The sequence below is a fragment of the Carcharhinus amblyrhynchos genome, chromosome 1 (assembly GCF_965287045.1).
Source record: "Carcharhinus amblyrhynchos chromosome 1, sCarAmb.v2.hapA, whole genome shotgun sequence".
NCBI classification, from domain to species: domain Eukaryota; kingdom Metazoa; phylum Chordata; class Chondrichthyes; order Carcharhiniformes; family Carcharhinidae; genus Carcharhinus; species Carcharhinus amblyrhynchos.
The window spans coordinates 121,997,578-122,017,832 of record NC_137324.1 but is presented as its reverse complement, the minus strand read 5'-3'; the positions used below and the strand labels follow the sequence as shown (position 1 = coordinate 122,017,832).

General features: G+C 43.7%; 1 protein-coding gene across 1 annotated transcript in view; it reads left to right on the top strand.

Annotated features, from left to right (window-relative positions):
* The first annotated feature begins 1,594 nt into the window (after positions 1-1,594).
* Positions 1,595-20,255, top strand: part of enpep (glutamyl aminopeptidase) — a 55,242-nt gene continuing 36,581 nt past the window's right edge. Inside the window, exon 1 of the mRNA XM_080191796.1 lies at positions 1,595-2,331. Within this exon, the coding sequence (XP_080047922.1) occupies positions 1,649-2,331 (683 nt within the window). The 5' untranslated portion in view covers positions 1,595-1,648. The remainder of the gene's footprint in view (positions 2,332-20,255) is intronic.

Sequence of the window (20,255 nt, the reverse complement as noted above, 5' to 3'; positions counted from 1 at the left end):
AATTTTTAAGTGTACAAAGAGTAAAAAGGAAAGTATAGTCCTACTTGAGCCCGTGGATAATGAAAGTCTGTGGAGATATTAAATATTTTGCCCTGATTCTTACAAATCATAGTAGAAGAAAGAATGGGGTATGAATTATTAGAGACAAGTGGAGGAAAAGAAAGTGAGTCACAAGGCACTGATGGGATGAACCTAAGTTCTGGCCACAAGGGTTCAAACCACCTTAAAACTCAAAGCGCACTAAAAGCACTGGTAAGTAGCTAATGTAGCAGTTTCTTTATCATGCTTGAGATGTCAATATAGGACAATATTTAACATCTCCACCAGCTTTTAAAATCGTTTTTAAGCAACTGTTTGAGATTTTCTTTGGTAGTGTGAGCTCTAACTTTATCTTTTAAGTTGCAGATTAATTTTAATCACTGCTTATGCAGGGAACTTAATTCACTAGGGCACTATCCTTTGGTTTATTTCATACCTTATCTATTTGATACCTTGAAAATCTCACTGCGATAATCTTTGGACGCGTTTGCCGGATTTACTGCTCAGTTATTTTGAGCCAGGCTATCTCAGCAAACTTTCCCCTTTTTCCACTCAAGCGTAATTTTCTTATTGTCTTCATATCTTCTGACGCTGGAGATAACTGTGTAGTATTGTGCCAATGTAACATGAAAAGAAATCCAGAACTGTGTGTATTCACGCTTAATTCTTTATGCTATTTTTACAATGGACTATCTGCTGAACCAAAAAACAGCTGTTACCAGTCACATGACCAACTGGAGCACTGTAAACTTTTGAACTATAAACTATAATTTTTACATTTTGAATGATTCTACACCGATTTCAGTACAAGTTTTGGTATGACCTCTTCCAGGTTGTCTTTGAAAATCGGAAATATTCCATTTGTTTAACATCAGTGCTATTGATATGAGACACATTAGGAGAACAGGGCATTAATCAATATCTCGTTTGGTTTGAATTTCAGATGTCCCCTTTGATATCGAGGGATCAAGCAATTCCAATCAAACAGTAGATTATTGTTGAATTATCCATTTATATTTCAAGATTTTAAAACAGCAAATGCCAAACTCCGAGATGGTTTAGAAGATCCAATTTCCATCCTACATGGACACACATCCCGTGCTGTTGTTCTCAATTTCAGACCTGCTCCGTTAGTGAAAGAAACGGAGCTGTATTCAGAAACCAATGAATAATAAAAAACAATAAAAAAGACAGAAAATAAAACCTGAGTCGAATGTTCTTTTAACATTCCTTCTTCCCCACCCATCCCGCAGTAAAATTTAGGTTAAGGTCATATGTAGGAACAGTAACAAAAAACTTTCAGCTAATGTCCTGGCAATTCAAAATCCAAGATTAAATAATATTTGCGTCAGAACGGACACAATTCTTCAATTTGGATACCTGAAACCTCAAATCCTTCACTTTTGTTTTGAGAGGTGGGGGTATAATCTGAATGTGTTATTCGTCCTCTGGGAGCTTCCCATTGCTCATTAACATTCTGCAGATTAATATTTAACCCGGGTGGGACATCCTGAGGCTAAGATAGTGTGCGCTGGGCGCAGTTGCTTCCAGGGAGACAACTTCTCCAGCCACATAACTTTTTTTTGGGGGGGGGGGAAGAGGGTGAAAGATGCACCAAATGCAAAACATGGATGAAGAGGGGAGGGCAAGGGAGAGAAGATGCCTGAGTGGCAAACATGTAGCTATCATCGTGGCCGGGGTGCTGGTGGCTGTGGGGCTGGCGGTGGGGTTGGGAGTGGGTCTCAGCAACAGAGGCGGCGGTGCGGCTGAAGACAGCGACACGGGGGGTGGCGGCGGCGGGACCACGACCACCACCACCACCAGCAGCAGCAGCAGCCCGCCGCCGTCCACTCCGGCTCCGAGACATTGCCCTACCAGCACTAACTCGCAGGGGCCGTGGGTTAATTTTCGCCTGCCCGACTACATCAACCCCATCCATTACGATCTGGAGCTGAACCCCGACATGGATGGCGGGGTGTACACGGGCAAGGTTGTGATTCACATCCGCACCAGCCAAGCCACCAAGTACCTGTGGCTGCACATCAGGGCGAGCAATGTGACCGCGCCGCCCTCCCTGCAGCGAGCGGGCGACTTTTCCACGCGCCAGACGCTGCCGCTGCGCAGCTGCTTCGAGTACCCGCCTCAGGAATACCTGGTGCTGGAAGCGGAGCAGGAACTGCCCGCCACCGGCACCGGACAATACTATCTCCTCACCTTGGAGTTTGAGGGCAGCCTCCTCGACACCCTGGTCGGCTTTTACAAAACCACTTATGTGGAGCGCGGAGTCATCAAGTAAGTTTATTTTTGTTTTTGAATCCATCCCCCCGCCCCCCACACACACAATTTAAAGTGAGGCATCTCTGTGTCTCGCAAGCTTATTTCTAGGATGATATGTGGCTAGTTAGTTTTATATGGAAAGACCTCCCTGCGCAGTTTATGGTGAATTTGGCGCCACGGGATGATGTGGTGGATTAAAGGGCATTAATTTTGTAGCAAGTTTTACTTGCGCCCCTGAGGCGAGACGGACAATCTGCCCACGACATACTAACGTTATTGTCATTAACAACATTAAATTCTGAATACCTTTCATCCAAGGATCGTGCCAAGGTTGATTTGCAGTGGGGCACTCAGACCCATTCTCAAGTTTATTTAGCTTTCACCTTATAACTTTCGCCTTATTTACCTCATCGGCTGCATTATTTTCCTGTCAAAATAACCGAGATGATGTGGATATGTCAAATAAATCGGTTGGACTTAAACCTGGTGTTGTCAGACTTTTTACTGAAAATAACCGAGGCCAATAGTGCTTGCCGTTATTTCAGTGACTGATACAACACTTTCCAAGGCAGATTGAATGCCAGTACCCAAAAGTTGTTGTGTGAGTCACATTCCTCTGTCTTTAGCTTCTCAGAAACTGCAGCATTTCGTTGCCGGCCTCGCCGTTGAACGCTTTGCAGTTGCTGTACCCATCTTTGAACTGAACTCCCCTCAGATATTTGGCGCGGGTACATGTTTCGCTTTGCCCCTTCCATCATGGTGGCCAGCTCTGGGTCAGCGAGGGCTGCCGGAGAGCATGTCAGGGCAGCCATAAGGTGTACCTGAAAACGATGTGCCAACTGGTGAAGTTACAACCAGGAGTATACAGCAGAAGCAGTTAGACAGCGCTAAGTGATCCAACAACCCGATGGATCAAAGTCGAAGTTTAGCCATTCTGCCACACTCAGTCATGAATTAAGTAACTAACTAATGCACAGAGGAAGCTCCATGAATTTCACCACCTCAGTGATGGTGCAGTGCAGGACGTGAGTGTAAAAGATGAGATTGAAGTGTTTGGCAACTCTTTAACCAGAAGTGTCAAGAGGATGATCCATTACCTGGGATCCCCACCATCAAAGATACAAGTCACAGCCAGTTTGATTCACACCAGTGATATCAAGAAACAGCTGAGTGCCCTGGATACAGCCATGGGGCCTGACAGTAACTCAGTTATTGACTGCTGCAGAATTAGCCATGCATCATCATTCCTGGGTTTTGCCATTATTTAATTGCCAGTTTGGATTGAATGTGCTTTGTGGTTGGCTCATCAGAAGGACCAGCTATATTGAACAAGAGAGGGTATCTAAAGAAAATACTTAAAATGTAATGATGATACAATGGTGTAAAGATGTAATTGACTAGCGTCAATTGAAGACATGTCAGCATGGATTTGTAAAAGTGGATAAATTTTAATAGAATTTTTTGAGGAAAAGGAAACAAATAATGATTAAGGATCTGTGACTATTGTGCATATGGATCATCAAAACACAGTTGATAAGATACTAGTTAGAAAGATAAAGGACATGTAGCAGAAAGAGAAAGCCCAATAGATCTGACCGTCATGTCGTGAAGCTTTTTTGAAGCTTCCGGGGTAATCTATTGACCAAAATCAAATTCCTCTTCGCTCACAGGGTGATGGTTTTCTCCTTAAGGATGAAAATGCAATACATCAAGGCTGGAAATAATACTTTGAACAACTCCTCAACTGTGAATTACAGTGGGAGCTGATATTCTCCAGGTCATTCCCCAGCACCCTGTGATAGAATCTATGGGTGAACCAGAAATCTGACAGAATGAGAAGCAACAAAGTTCATGGCCTCAATGGTGTTCAGCCAAGGTCTTTAAAGTTTGCAGACTTTTGCTGTCATTAACCAACAGATTTTGGAAAAGTGCCAAGCACTTCACCCTCCCCTTTCCCAATTTCAGGAATGCAACAATTGTAAGTTTCTTTAAGAAGGAAGTTAAACCATGCTGTGAAAGCTATCAGACTATCAGAATATTTTCCTGTTCACAAGCAGGGAAAATCCTCATATTTTCTCCCCGATCTCCAGGAAATCCTCCTACAGGCATGGTTTAGAATTTCATGAGGAACCTCTGTACATGGTTCTTGTTGCCAGTCAAATCTAAGAGAAATGTTGAACAAAACCAGGAACTCCTCTTTGCATTCATCGATCTGACCAGAGCATTTGACTCAGTAAATTATGAGATATTGTGAATTATGCTCCAAAGATTTGGATGTCCAAGAAAATGCTTGTCCTTTCATTGTTTCAGAATCACAGACTAATATCTGTATTCTATCAATGTTTATATGAATAGAGCCAGCTGAACCAGGCACGTCCTGCTTAAATGGTTGTCCTGATGATGGAGACTTCCAAATTGCAATTAACCTAAAGACAAATTTTGGAAGATATCAAGTGGTGGGACTAGGACAATTTATTTTGTTCCATTGTGGGATTGTTCTTGGGAAGAAAGGTTGTTGATATGTTGTGGAAACAAATGAGGTGGGTTTTACAGCCTCGCTTGAGCAAGACAGGAAATTTCTGCCCGTGGTCAACAAACATTTCCGTTGTCTGCCCCTTGCACATTCCAATTCTGTGGCGGGCAGGGCAGTAGAATTCTGGCGACGGTCTTCGTAATTTTTGTGGATGGTCACCTCATATTTTGACATTGCCGGAGGACAAAAGGCAGAGGTCTATTTGCAGTTTGTGGGGACCTACTCCCACTTTCATTTCTGCCTCCCATCCCCTCACCCACTCTCGCTCCACACAACACAAAGACAGAAATGCACAATGCACAAAAATGCACAAATTGATCACTGCTTTTTAACTTGTAAAACATGCCCGTGTGAATAACTTTCCTATCACAAACTCTCCCTTCCTCCATAATGCAACCCAGACCTCACATACTCTCCCTCCCTGCAGGTCCACAATCCTGGCTAACTCCCTCACACCCTCTTCTCCCCCACACCCTCACACTCTTTCCCCTGACTCCTCGCATTCTCCCCTTCTCACAATCTCACTCGCCTAGATCTTCAAGGCAGTCTGCTGCCTCACTGCTCATCTCCTCGCTGTTGTGGCCAGGGTTGAGTCGCACATTTGTTTGCCTTACCTGCTTGTGGCGTGATTCAGCATTCACGCCTTGCTGCTGCTGGCTTGGTCTGCTAGTGCTGGAGCCTGATACAAACCTGCTCAGCTCTTCGTGGTGATTGCAAACATCAGCAGCTTCTCTTCATTGTTAACCATTCATACAGTTCATTACCAATTTTTCAGCTCTTTCAGATTCACCTATCAGAGTCTGAATTTGCCCTGCATTTGCTTCTGATAGGAGCCTATCAATAAATGCAGAGTCATCAGTCTCTGACTGTATGCCCAGTGCACCGGCTTGGAGCAGCATCCCACCATTGGCTCAGGGCCCTGAGCCTAGGCATAGCATATTTTATTGTAAGTCTGCCTCTGGCACCAGACACTTGTTTTTGTCAATACCCTCCAGTCTATTCCATGTTGAGTACTATGTGGTCAGTCTGTTTTTCTTCTTCCTTTGCTGTCGTGATTCCAATTCCAGGTATTTGATCAAGGATGTGACACTGGTGTATTTCCCATGCTGAATAGTGCAGAATTGTACAGCACACCTTTAGATCACTTTAATCTTATTTATAACTTTTGCCATGTGAGGATCCCACTCACAATTTATATTCTCCAGGATTGGACAACCAAGTGTTTGGTGAGCAGTAACTCTGATGTTTTTGTTACAATAATGAAGATTCCGCCTCTGATTATCAGACCATGTTTGTTTTGGATGTTATCTGCTGAACGTAGAATCCCCATTCAAATTATTTTTAAGATGAATGCCTAGGAATTGTTGCATAAGCACCTGTTGAAGAATTTGATTACAAAACATAAAGCTATCTGTTGGTGGATCCTTTGCGTTGACAATGCACGTGACACATCAAATGTTGGTCTGAATGCCATCGGTCCTGCCATGTTTGCAATTCCAGACAATGCTCTTGTAGTCAATTGATTGACTTTGTTTCTTTCCCTGTGATGCATAAACCATGCAGTCATCTTCAAATAGTCATACCCTTTTTTAAAACTTGTTGGGAAGGCCATTTATGTGCGTCCAGAATAATAAGTGTCTCAACACAGTTCACTGGGACAGTCCAGAGAGTAATCAAATACCACTCTTTGGGCCTTATTTTACCATTATGTTGCACCCATTTTTGTGCGTGAAAATGTGGTAACATCAGTGTGAGGCCATTAAAGCAATCTGCACCATATCCGTGCAGGTGGCCAGTTTACCAAAACCCAGGAATAGCGGCAATCCACTTTGTGCCCAAAATGGGCAGAATGGCGATTTAAATGATTTGCTGCATTTCAATTGAATTAATGAACTGCCCGCCCAACTCTATCAGCATTTCCCACTTTACCGTCGCGTCCGCCGATCCGGAATTGCGCCAAAATGAACCTGCTGAATAAAAGTCTGAATCGGGCGCTCCAGCTGCTGAAGAGCAAGTTCAGAGCTTCCAATGGCTTTCTGACTCAGATCAGTGGTGGAGGGGAGGAGGGAGGTGGGCCAGATCATTCTGTGGGAGAGGGGGAGGGGAATGAGGCCAGATCGTTGTCTGGTGGTGGGGGGGGCAGAGAGGGCTGATTCTTGTCTGGTGGTGGGGTGGGGGGCAGGGCTTATCATTGTCTGGTGGTGGGGTGGGGGGCAGGGTTTATCATTGTCTGGTGGTGAGGTGGGGGGAGGGCTTATCGTTGTCTGGTGGTGGGGTGGGGGGAGTACTAATTGTTGTCTGGTGGTGGGGGGGCGGGGAGGGCTGATCGTTGTCTGGTGGTGGGGGGGCGGGGAGGGCTGATCGTTGTCTGGTAGTGGGGCGGGGGAGGGCTAATCATTGTCTGGTGGTGGGGTGGGGGGAGGGCTAATCATTGTCTGGTGGTGGGGTGGGGGGAGGGCTAATCATTGTCTGGTGGTGGGGTGGGGGGAGGGCTAATCATTGTCTGGTGGTGGGGTGGGGGGAGGGCTAATCATTGTCTGGTGGTGGGGTGGGGGGAGGGCTAATCATTGTCTGGTGGTGGGGTTGGGGGGAGGGCTAATTGTTGTCTGCTGCTGGAGGGGAAGGGCTGACCATTGTTTGGTGGTTGTAGGGGAGGGCAGATCATTGTCTGGTGGTGGTGGAGGGCTGATTGTTGTCTGGTGAGGAGGGAGGAGGAGGCAGATCATATGTTTGTCTGTGGTGGTGGGGGAATGAGGCCAGAACGTTCTCCGTAGGGGAGGGTGGTGAGTGAGGCCAGACCATTCTCGGGGGGTGGGGAGGTGGGAGAGTGAAGCCAGATCGTTCTCTGGGGGGTGGCGGGGGAGTGGGGGGGGTGGGTTGGAGGGAGGCGGGTAAGATGGAGAGAGTTGGGGAGGTGAGGTCCGATCGCTCACTGGTGGGGAGGAGGTGGGGGGCAGATGGATCTCTGGTGGCAGGGAGGGCAGGGGGGTCTGCTGCCACTCTGGGCGATCGGTAGAGGGGGGGAAGGGGGCAGGGGTTTGCGATCGGTCTGGGTAGCAGGAGGGTGCATGGATTAGGGACAGTGATGTCTGTGGGGACCATCACTCCTGCTTTTTGCTGCCAGACCGCTTTCTCTGCCTTCTTCAGCCTGGGAGTGATCTAACATGGGTGCGGTTTTTCAAATTTTTTTCCAATTGCGCTTGTGCAGTACAGAGCTCCGATTGTTTTGGATCCCCCTAGCCCTACCCACAGCACAAATAGGACCCGCAATTTTTTATTCAGGCTAAGTGCATGTGGGGGCACCTGAAAGCAGATTTCCAAGTCAAATTAGAATTACGTCCAGATACAGCACTTCGAATGAAAATGGTAAAATCAGGCCCTTTGTCTTAAGTTGGCAAGGAAGAGATGAACCCAGTTTGATAAGGTTCCCCTGATTCCATAGTGGTGAAGTTTGGACAAGAGCATTTGATGAGGAAATTTGTCAAAGAGTTTTGAGAGTACTAATGTCACCCTGTGAGTAATTTAAGCTCTTTCAAGACTTGAAGCTGTGTCCAGAGTCCCAAGATGTGTCGGTTAGATGGCATTAGCCATAATAAATGTATGGTGTTACAGAGATTGGGGAGGGGCAGAGGGCTGGGTAAGATACCCTGTCAGAGAGTCAATGCAGACTCAATGGGCTGAATGGCCTCTTCCGCATTGTAGGTATTCTATGATGGTATGATCAACAATCTGGAAAAGTTACATTTCAGTAGGTCTTTTTGATTGAAACTGTGTTCACAATCTACCAGGATATTGTGAACTTCAGAGTATTTTATGACATGAAAATAAATAAATATGTTCAATCAATTTGCGCATCACACTGATGACAGTATGTGGTATTCTGGCCAACCTTTATCCGTTTTTTGAATATTCCAAATGTAGTCTGATAAGTATCCGGTGTTGATTGCCTTCATGCCAAAACTAAATTGACCACCATAGATATCGACATAGAACTACAGACGATTGCAGTATCGTTCCCAGTTTGCACTAGATTTGCAAGCCACCCTTACTCTCTTCAATTCTGCATATGAGAGATTTGGCCTGCCCTTGAATGTTGCCAAATGTTGCTAACTTTCAAATGTAAACCCACACTTGATCAGCCAAATATTCGCCCTCCCATATATGCTCTTTCTAGCCAGGTCCTCTTTTCTCAATTTTGAAATGGCCAATGTTCCAAACAAAAAAAGTGCTTACAGTCACTCTAAACTTCTTGAAGCGTGGCAGCCTTGACATTAATGACTGGATGAGCTTGTTGCTAATCATTCAAAATAGCAAAGCTTGTTCAGCAATCTGACTCATGTTTGAGTTACAGCATCTTAAAAAGGTAGAGAGGCAGCAGAGAAAGAAAGAGAAGGAAGCAAATCCTGCATGCCTGATCTCATTACTTCACCTGATGTCTTGCCTCATAAGCTCTGTGGGTTGAGACCACCCCTGACCCAAACCCAGCAGCCCCTCTAACTCATTTTTGGCTGGTAAAACCAACCTAATACAGTTAACCTTTGGCCTGAATATGTTGGATGGTGGGGTTTTGCTTCCCACTATCTGAAGAGTTGCTCACTGATTGCAAGCGACTTGCAGCCATTTCATGCATGAGTGAACGTTAACTGGCTGCAGGTGCGACTATACCACATCTCCCACTCAGGAAAAGTCTTGTCTTAGAGAACTGCTGGCCAATCTGATTGGCCTGTAGTTCACCAGACCCTGCAGTGACATTGCTGCTCTGGAGAAGACCCAGAAGGATGTATGAGGTAAAGTCTGGGCACTGGGGAACCACCCGTTGTCCTTGCTGCTGCCCCCACTGAAAGATCTTTTAATGCCTCTGAGGTACTTTGGTAGATTTTAAGAAACAAGTTGGTCATTCCATGGAAGACTATATCATGGACTTTAACTGATTGTATGTCACGTCTTTAAATAATTTTTGGATCCCTGGATCAGGACTAGCATTTGAATCACTGGATTGTGTTAAGATGTTTCCTATGACAAGCTACTCGTGTTTGGCTCTCTAAAATGACATTGGATCCTGTTGGATCTGATGTTTGCTTTCGTGAAAGATATCCTGGAGAAAGTAATTTGCTTCAGATTTTCATAGAACAAATGGGAAATTCTGTGATGACCCAAGACCAGGGGGTTTGTGGGGGAGTGAATGCTGACTTCAGTCAGGGTTGGGGGGAGCCTCTGACCCCTCTGCCCTCTATGGTGAGATAGGTGGAGGATCATTCATGTTCTGATGGGGGCCCCATTTAAACATGACGTCCTGATTTGAGTGCCGCCTGGAATTGCTGGCATATTAAGGCCTCGTCACCCCTGCCTCAAAATTGCCCAACTGTTTCTTTTTTGACAGAGTGTGTTAAGATCTGAGAGAAAAATCAACCTGTTTCTCTAGAGAGAAATCCCCCCCTCCCCCCCACCACCCCAACCTCCCCCAGTATTAATAAGATTGTTCTTATTTAGAGATCACTGTGGGAGTGCTTCATGAGATTCCCTAGCAGCTGAGATTAGACAGGTAGCAATGGAGCAGTGAATGGGTGGCAGCTGCTGTTTGTTATACAGATTTTCTGTGGGACTTTGCGCTGGAACTTGCTGTGGATGAATGAGTCAAAACTCTCAGTGCCCTCTTCAGAGTACCAGCAAACAGAACAAGCAACTGAGAATCTCCTTCAAGCAGATTGAAGAATCTGAGCCAAGAAATGTAAATTGGAAAATTGAATTTTATTGCTAAACTATGCACAAAGCAAAATGAAGAGAAGGAAAGATAAGAAGACAGAGAAAGCAAAAAAGAAGCAGTATATTTTTGTTTTAAACCTCCAACAAAAATTAAAATCTGATGGATTGAGACCCTTTATTTGTAAAAGTTCACTTGCAGTGACAAAGTTTTTATTTGGTATTAATTAAGATTGTACAATTAAAGAGGTATTTACACTGAACAATAACATTTTCTGATCAGTTTAGTTCTTAGGCAAGTTAGCTACAGCAACTTTGCATGTTCAGTGGATTTCAGTGGTGATATCAAGGTGCGTTTTCACAAAGCTTTTGGAGAAGGCAGGCAACCTGATCCAGCATTGGTGGCATGGCGGCACAGTGGTTAGCACTGCTGCTTCACAGCACCAGGGACCCAGGTTTGATTCCAGCCTCGGGTCACTGTCTGTGTGGAGTCTGCACTTTCTTCCCATGTCTGCTTGGGTTTCTTCTGGTGCTCTGGTTTCCTCACACAGTCTGAAGATGTGTGGGTTAGGTTGATTGGCCATGTGAAATTGCCCTTTAGTGTCAGGGGGACTAGCAGAGTAAATATGTGGGATTACAAGGACATGGCCCAGATGGCATTGTTATCGGTGTAGGTTCAATGGGCCGAATGGCCTCCTCCTGCATTATAGGGATTCTATGATCTAATGAATGTCCTGATTTCAGAGCCTAACTGTACATGTGCAACTGCTGTCTTGTTTATACATAATCACTGTTTAACTCAGCATTATTTCTGCACCAAAATATGCCCTTTCGTCTTCAGATAAGGTGCAGTTGGAAAGGCAGATGTCGGGATCGTCTTGCTGCATTTGAACTGGTTAGACGATCTCCTGTCTAAAAATAAATGAAGGAAACAGTCTCCAGTAACAGAAACTCCCTTATCCTCTTGACCCCAGCTCCATTTTTCTGTTCATATAAAACATTTGCTACATTTAATGGAATCACCATATGTAGGGTAGTAATAGACTAACATGTTTTATGGTAAGTTTTATGCGTGATATGCCTCTCTGGGGAATGAGCACATTACTGGCTGTTAAAGTCAATGGGGCCCCACTGTCTGTTTTGCACAAAAAAAATCAACAACAGATGGCACTGCAAGCTAACACAAGCTAACAAAGAATGTCTCCTTCCTCGTAGCTGTAGAATTTTTATATGATATGCATCTGAAAGCAATCAAATGTAATGATGAGTTCTTAGTGCAACACACTTGTGTGTAAACCACATTATCATCTTACACCAAGGTGTTCAGCAAAGATGGAAAAGAGGAAGTGGAGACAATATTGATTTAGGATAATATTGGAGAGAGAAGATCGTCCCAGAGGAGTCAAGGGCAGAATCTATTTGTCTAGAATTAAGGAGCAAAAAAAATGCAATGATGTTGTTCAGTGTAACTAGTAGTGGGCTAATAATAATGAAAAAGGCAGAGAGGGCAAGAATTTCGTGAGGTGTTCAGGACAAAAAGTTTATTTATTAGTCACAAGTAGGCTTACATTAACACGGCAATTAAGTTAATTTTCTACAGAGGTAGAATGAGAAAGATGGCACTGCAGGACTGGATTCTTGGGAATGAGGTGGGCCAAGTTAATCAAGTGTCAATGTCTGGGAACAATCAGGGCACAGTTTTTGTTATATCATAAGGTTAAGGTTGATTATGAAAAGGAACAAGGATCGCGGGTTGATGGGTTTTTGATAAACGAGGGGATTAAGGGTTATGGGGAGAGGGCGGGAATGTGGAACTGAGCCACAACAGATCAGCCATGATCTTACTGAATGGCGGGGCAGGCTCGAAGGGCTAGATGGCCTACTCCTGCTCCTATTTCTTATGTTCTTATGTACAATCCAGAGTAAGAATAGTTCCTCTTTTCTGGGGGAAAGTCAACTTCAGTGGGATGAGAATGGATTTGACCCAGATCAACTGGAATCAAAGATTGGCAGGCAAAGCAGTATCGGAAAAATGAGCACAGACAAGGTATATTCCCACAAAGTAGAAAGGCAGGAGAAACAAATCCAGAGCTGGCTGGATGACAAAAGAGATAGATATTCAAATGAAGATAAAAATGTGTGCTTATGACAGATGTCAGGAGTTGACAATACAAATGAGAACCAGGCTGTATTTGGAAGGGTCAGAGGGGAATTGGAAAAACATTCAAGAGAAGCAAAAAGAGAATAGGAAAATGATCAGCAGCTAACATGAAAGTAAATTAAAAGTCTTCAATAAGTATATAAATGGGGATTATAAGGTGGCAGAAGGAGAAGTGGAGTTGATTAGGGACCAAAAAGAGGATTTAAAGCATGGAGACAGACTTGGCATCTGTCTTCACCAAGGAACAGGATGATGGAAGAGGAGATATAGAGGAGGAAGTTTTGGATAGGCTGTCTGTATTCAGAATTGATAAGAAACCAGAACCAGAAAGGATGCATTCAAGGATATTGGGGCAAGTGAGATTGGAAACTATGAAGGCCCAGCCGTCATTTTCCAGCCTTCCTCAGAGTCAGGGATTGTGCTAGAGGCCTAGGGAAATGCAGATGTCAAAGGTCAATCAGTTTAACATTGGTGGTGAGGGAACTTCTAGAAATGATAACTCAGGACAAATTAATTGTCACTTGGACAAATATGGGCTAAGAAGAAAGTCAGCACAGATTTGTTAAGTAAAATCATGTTTAACAAATTGCTGTTTTTTAATGAGGTAATGGAAGGTTGATGAGATGATGATGCCCATGGATTTACAGAAGGCATTTGATAAAATCCCATATAGCAGACCTGTGGACAAAGTTATAGGACATGGGATAAAAGGGACAGTTGCAACACAGATACCAAATTTGCTGAGTAATGATAAATGGTTGTTTTCGACTAGAAGAAGTTTTGCAGTGGACTTCCCCAGGGGTCAGTGTGGGGACCGTTGCGCTCTTCCCAATATGTATTGAGAATCTAGACCTTGGGTATTGGGCACAATTTCAAGGGTTGGTTTGCTTAATAGGCTGGTTGGCTGGTTCATGAAGTGGAGCAATCTCAGCAGCGTGAGTTTAATTTCCGTACTGGTTGAGGTTATTCATGAAGGCCCCACCTTCTCAATCTTGCCCTTTGTCTAAGATATGGTGACCCTCAGGTTAAATCACCCCTAGTCAGCTTTCTTTCAAAAAGGGGAAGAGCAGCCTATAGTCCTCCGGGTCTTTGGTGACTTCCATAATTTAAAAACTTGCAGATGATATAAAACCTTAGAAGCATTGTGAACTGTGAGGAGGATAGTGTGGAACTTCAAAAGGAGATAGACAGGTTGATGGAATGGGCAGACAAGTTTCAGATGAAATTTAATTCAAAGAAGTGTTAAGTGATTCATTTTGGTAGGAAGAATGTGGTGAGACAACATAAAACAAAGGGTACAGTTCTAAAGGGGGTGCAAGAACAGAGGTACCTGTATGTAGTATGTGCCTAAACATTGAAAGTGGCAGGGCTGAATGAGAGAACCTTTACTAAAGCATACAGCTTCTTCAGCTTTTTAAATGGGGCAACAAAGTTATTTTAAGCCTGTGTAAGACATTGGTTTGGCCTCAATTAGAATTATTGTGTCCAGTTTTGGGTGCCACACTCTAGGAAAGATGTGAAGGCTTTAGAGAGAGTGCAGAAAAAATTAACAATCATAGTATCCATGATGAGGAACTTCAGTTATGAAGATAAATTAGAAAAGTTGCAACTGTTTTCCTTGAAGAAGATTAGGGGAGGATTTCATTCAGGTATTCAAAATCATAAGGGATCAGAACAGAGTACATTGAGAAAAACCATCCCTGTTGGTAAAAGTATTGAAATTGGACCAGTGATTGAGCTTGCACAGTTCATGGTGGCAGCTGGCCATTTAAATCACCAACTGTCTTTGAAGTGATATTTTGGAAGAAGTGTGGATAAAATCTGAAGTGTGCAGATTGGAACAGGTAAGAGGAGGTCTGAACTTAATGAATTATTATGGAGCGATAAGGTTTCCCTTTGGATAGGGTTTCACGACACGTTTGGGAGAGTTAACGCCCCCTTTGCAATTCTTAATAGTGAACATGATCATGCATCATTAATGCACAGACTCATTGGAACCATCGAGCTGTAAAAGAGGTGTCAGGCTGTCCGGGAACTGTCCAGCTGTCAAGAGAACGTTATGATGCAGAAATATTAGCGTTGGTCTAGGGACAGTCAGATGTCTCACAACACAAGATTAAAATCCAACAGGTTTATTTGGTAGCACGAGCCTTCACAGCGCTGCTCCTTCATCAGGTGAGACTCATAAATAAATAAATAAACCTGTTGGACTTTAACCTGGTGTTGTGAGACTTCTTAAAGAGAATGTTAAGGAGATGTCCAGCTTTCAAATTTGTCAAAACTACCCAGGAAGTGTCAAAGCTGTGAAGAAACTCTCCAAATATAATAAATTAGTTTATGAGGCAGGGGTAAGGGCAAAGGGTGATGGTTGGTCCATGGGTTGACATTAGTTGGCACTAAGTTGGCATAGTATTTGCTCATTTATCTCAGTGCAGATTATGGGACCTGATGCAGAAATTGCCACCATTCTTTGCATTAAGACTGTGACTGAACTTCAATAACTAATTCAAAGATCGTGAAAAGTTTTGGAATAGTCTGAGAACATGAACTGCAGATTAAGGATGCACACTCTTTTTCTTTGGCTCTTGCTTTCTTTCTGTGTTTCCATTAGCTGACACAGGCAGCTTCTTCTCAAAGCTCTTACTAGTGACTGTGAACTGCTGATCGAACCAAAAGCAAGATGAAGTCTGTTGAATTGAAAAATATCTTTTTGCATCAGGATTAATCATGTAATCAAGATGGGGGCAAGAGCCATGCAGCTCCTGCAGACAAATCTATAGTAAAAGATTTCATCATTCAGTGTGATATAGCAGCAGTTTAGAAGTGAGAAAACACTTATTAAATCATACTCTATTATTTACATTTTGGCTAACTGCACTAACTCCATCACTATGACATATTGTCATCAATTTTAATAGCTTTAGACAAAAATTGTTTGAATTTTTATTATCCCATTGTAATAGACAATGAAAGGCCCTTATTAATTTGTAAAATATCGCACTGCAATCTTTGTAGAATTTGATAGATATTGACCAGAATTTCACATTGTTTAAGCAGGCACAATGAGAAGACATTAGGCCCACATCCCGATGTCATCTTGCACTCCTGCGATATTTTGGTCGGCAGGTGTAGGCAGAAGTCAACAATGTGCCCATTGACACTTAATCAGCCAGTTAAGGCAATTAAAAGGGCAATTGACTGGAATTTTACATTGCACATGTGAATTTCAATTGGTATATGGGCAACACGGGCAAGTGGCCATCCCGTTTTTTCACTTTTCTCATCCAAGGGCAGGGGTGGTATAGTGGCATAATTGTTAGCACTCCTGTCTCACAGCGCCTTAGATGTCTGTGTGAAGTTTACACATTCTCCCTACCAGGTGCTCTGGTTTCTTCCCACAGCTCAATGATGTGCAGGTTAGGTGGATTGGAAATAACCGTTTAGTGTCCCAAAATGTATTGGTCAGATGGATTAGCTGTGGGTAATGTGTTGGGTTACAGGAATAGGGCAGGATAGAAGATACTCTGACAGAGAGTTGGTGCAGACTCTATGGGTTGAATGGCCTCTTTTGCACTGGAGGGATTCTATGATAAAAGGAGGCTGGAGCATTAGCTATATGAGTTGTTAGGAGCTCAGCTCTTACTGTTGCTTTAATCTTGAAATTTCAGATCTTTTCCTTTGTTTGTATTTGCTTTATTAGTCTTGTTCTGGGGACTCTCTTGTTTTGTCAGCTCTGTTGAGGAATTTCTGCCCTTTGTAGTGTTCAGTGCACGAGGTAGTACCATCTGCATTTCAGCAGATGGGGATTGTGCATTCCACTGGGGATATGTCCTCTGAGAAGGAAGAGAGTGGCAGAAGGGAGAGGAGAGAAAATGTCTGAAAGAAACATACAGGGAGAGATCTGTGGGACGGGAAGCACAGGCACAGGGTGAGGAGCTAACCGGGAGAACAAGGTGCCGTAGAAGCCACCACATTCTTGTTGCCAGATGTTCAGGCAGTGACCCAGCTATCTCAACATATCCGAGGTCTAGTGCCGCAGGAGGCTCTGCCTCTCTAAGGACACTGTGTCATCATTATGTCACATGATTATGCTGGTGATGCCAGTGGCTCTGAAGGCCACAGTTACCCTCAATTTTTATGCATCCAGATGATTCCAGGAGTCAGTGGGGATCTGCGAGGAGTGTCCAAATCAGCTGTACAGAGCTGGGTCAAACTCATACCTGACATTCTGTTCAGATAGGCCTGCATATTAATTTATTATGGGACAGACCAAGCCAGCCAGGCTGAGTGATCCAGAGGCTTTGCAGCAATTGCTGTGTTCCCCTGCATCCAGGGTGCCATAGACTGCACTCCTGTGGCCATCAAGGCTTCAGTGGGTCAGCCAGCTGCCTTTCTGAATAAGGTTATCAATCCATGAACATGCAGATAGTTTGTGAAAACAGGATCCAAATTCTTCAAGCCCGTGCAAGGTACCCAAGCAGCCCAGATTATGCATACATGCTGCGGCAGGTGCCAGGATTGTATGTGGCTGGTTACTGGGTAACAAAGGCTATCCATTGAAAAGTTGGCTCATGGCAGCACCCTGGGACAGAGGCACAAGAGATGTGTAATTGGTGTGCTGCCTTCTAAAGGGTGATAGGTGAGAGGACAATGGGGCTTCCTCTGCCTCCATCCATACCACATGTGAGTGTGCCATATCCTCCCCTCTGAGCCGACGAACCAATGCCTTCTAATGTGCTTGTATCTATTCTGGTGACTGTTAGTGAGAAAAGGTGTGATGTGAGTAGTTCCTTCTTAGGTGTCAAGGGAAGGTCCTTGGGGTTCCAGCAGTCTCAGGAGGGTGGCACATCTGAGGGAGGAAGACAGTAGTACCAATCATTACATTGTCAATGTGCACACTAGACAGGTAGGTGAGACTTTGGAGAACTGCATCATGGTGATATTTTCATTTTTGGATCACTAGGGACTCTTGCTCAGAATTTCTCATTTTGGATGAGATGGTCCTACATTGCACAATCCACTAGTTTCACTCTGTCCACTGGACTCTTACCTTCCTTTAAGGCCCCTGCTATTCCATGACCTGAGGACTTTGCTCCACACTCACACTTTAATTCGAGAGTGTCCATCTCAAATTTGCTCAGTTTGAGCTGCTTGGCCATCCCACAACCCATTTGTGCACACTCCATGGCATTATGGCCTCTCATCTCCTGTAAGGGTAAATGTGCACCCATTACTCCACCTACAGCACAATACCAGCCTTGCACTTTCATCCCACCTCTCTGGAGAACCAGGATGAGGTGCACATCAGGTTTGCACATCTCACCCTTTTATGCACCCAAGCCTTACAGGCAAAACTACCAACCCCGATTTTTGAAATTCTGAATCTTACATGGCTACCCTTGAAGGCATAGCCATACAGCACCATGCCAACTCAGTACTCACTTTTGCTGAGCATAGGAGATCATTAAGTCTTTTGCAGCCCTGGATCGACGCCCATTAGCCTGGATTGCCAAGCTTTCTTTGTCTGGTGTGCTGGCCACCTGTTGCCATTCCTGTGGCAGGAGAATATCCCACCTAATACTCATTGCCTCCATGAGATTGTGTAGGGGCAGAGTACCCACTGGCATTGCCCTGGCGTGCCCAGTGGGTGCTGAGGACATGATTTTGATTTGATTTATTATTGTCACTTCTATTAGTATACAGTGAAAAGTATTGTTTCTTGCACACTATACAGACAAAGCATACCATTCATAGAGAGGGAGAGGAGAAGGTGCAGAATGTAATGTTAGAACCATAGCTAGGGTGTAGAGAAAGATCAACTTGATGCGAGGTAGGTTCATTCAAAAGTCTAATGACAGCAGGGAAGAAGCTGTTGTTGAGTCAGTTGGTACATGACCTCTTTTTCCTGATGGAAGAAGGTGGAAGAGAGTAGATCCGGGAGGGGGGGGGGTTGGTCCTTGATTATATTGGCTACCTTTCTATAGTAGCAGGAAGTGTAGACGGAGTCACTGGATGGGAAGCTGGTTTGTGTGATGGATTGGGCTTTGTTTATAACCCTTTGTAGTTTCTTGTGGTCTTGGGGAGAGCAGGCGTCATACTAAGCTGTGATACATCCAGAAAGAATGCGTTCAGTGGTGCATTTATATAAGTTGATGAGTGTAGTACTGGACATGTCAAATTTCCTTAGCCTCCTGAGAAAGTAGAGATCATTTTTATAATCCCTCTTGGACAGCTTCCTGAGTTTCCTCAACAATGCTGCCAGCCTCCAGGGAGCTGTGTCTGCAGTGAATTTAAACCCTGTCTGGGGATCCCATTGGACTCAACACCTGCCACACTCCTTCCCCTGCCAGTTCTTAATTGGCTAGCCAGCATGAAGTTATGTTGGGGTTCTGATTATGGCTGGAAGCGGAAACACAGCTGCTTCTGGGCCCACTGATCTTGTACGTACAACACACATAGAATTCAGGCCATTGAAATTGTGCTTGGCAAGCCTTATTTCAATAGAAACCTGAAAAAGTTGACTTTGTCTATCCATTGAGTCCCACAATCTTACGGTTTTGAAGGTTCTTTTAGCCAATCAAATACACAGAATTTGAAAGCTGGTAACAATTGATTAGATGTGGAAGGAACTCTGTTAAATGAGTTGTCCCACCATTATCCCTCGAGTATAATAGCACGTGGATGTATCAGCTTTTGTAAGGGTCAATTCTGGCCTGTACACACAGGATGTTTAATAAATCTGGTCAATTTCTGTGTAACAAATTGGAAATTGTTACTGAGCCAAATGGGTCATTTTTACTGTTTAGAATTGGCTGTTTTAACCTCAGTCTATGTCAATTTTTCACAAAAAAGTAAAATGCTTTTGTGTAATGTTCACTGATATTGCAATGAGTAATTATACACTTATGTATTTCCAAGTATTAGGGCTTAAAATAATTGAATAATGACATTGGATCTATTTGGTTAAAGCAAGTTTTCCTCGTTCTCTGGCAACAGTTTGAGATTTACCCAGTCTGTTTGCAACCTTGGTGCCACATTTGACCCTGAGTTGAGCTTTCCATCTATTATTTCTGCCATTTCTATGACTGCCTACTTCCGTCTCTGTAACGTCATCCCTGTTTCAGCTCATCTACTGAAACCATTCCTTTAAAGGTGCTACATAAATGTAAGTTGTTACTGTGACATTTGTAAAGCTGTACAGACTAAGGGATTCAGATGTGTATAAAACAAGGACTCTAATGGATACTTGGATTTGTTATATTGAAGCTTGTTTCCATTTGTATCCAGCTTTATTAGAGATGTGTATAAACTTGCGAATTACCATTAGCAATTTAATCAGATAACCTCCTACTACTGTTTCCCACTTAAATGGGAGTATTATGTAATTTATAAGAAATTGTTTAATGACTGTTAAAATCATGTCACACAAATGCACTGCACATTGGTATTACTAGTCGTGATTTCTAAATATCTGTTCAAGTTAGAATAACTAATTCTAAAAATATGACTTCTTTGGTGCCTGTTTTCCTATCCAGGCAGAAACCT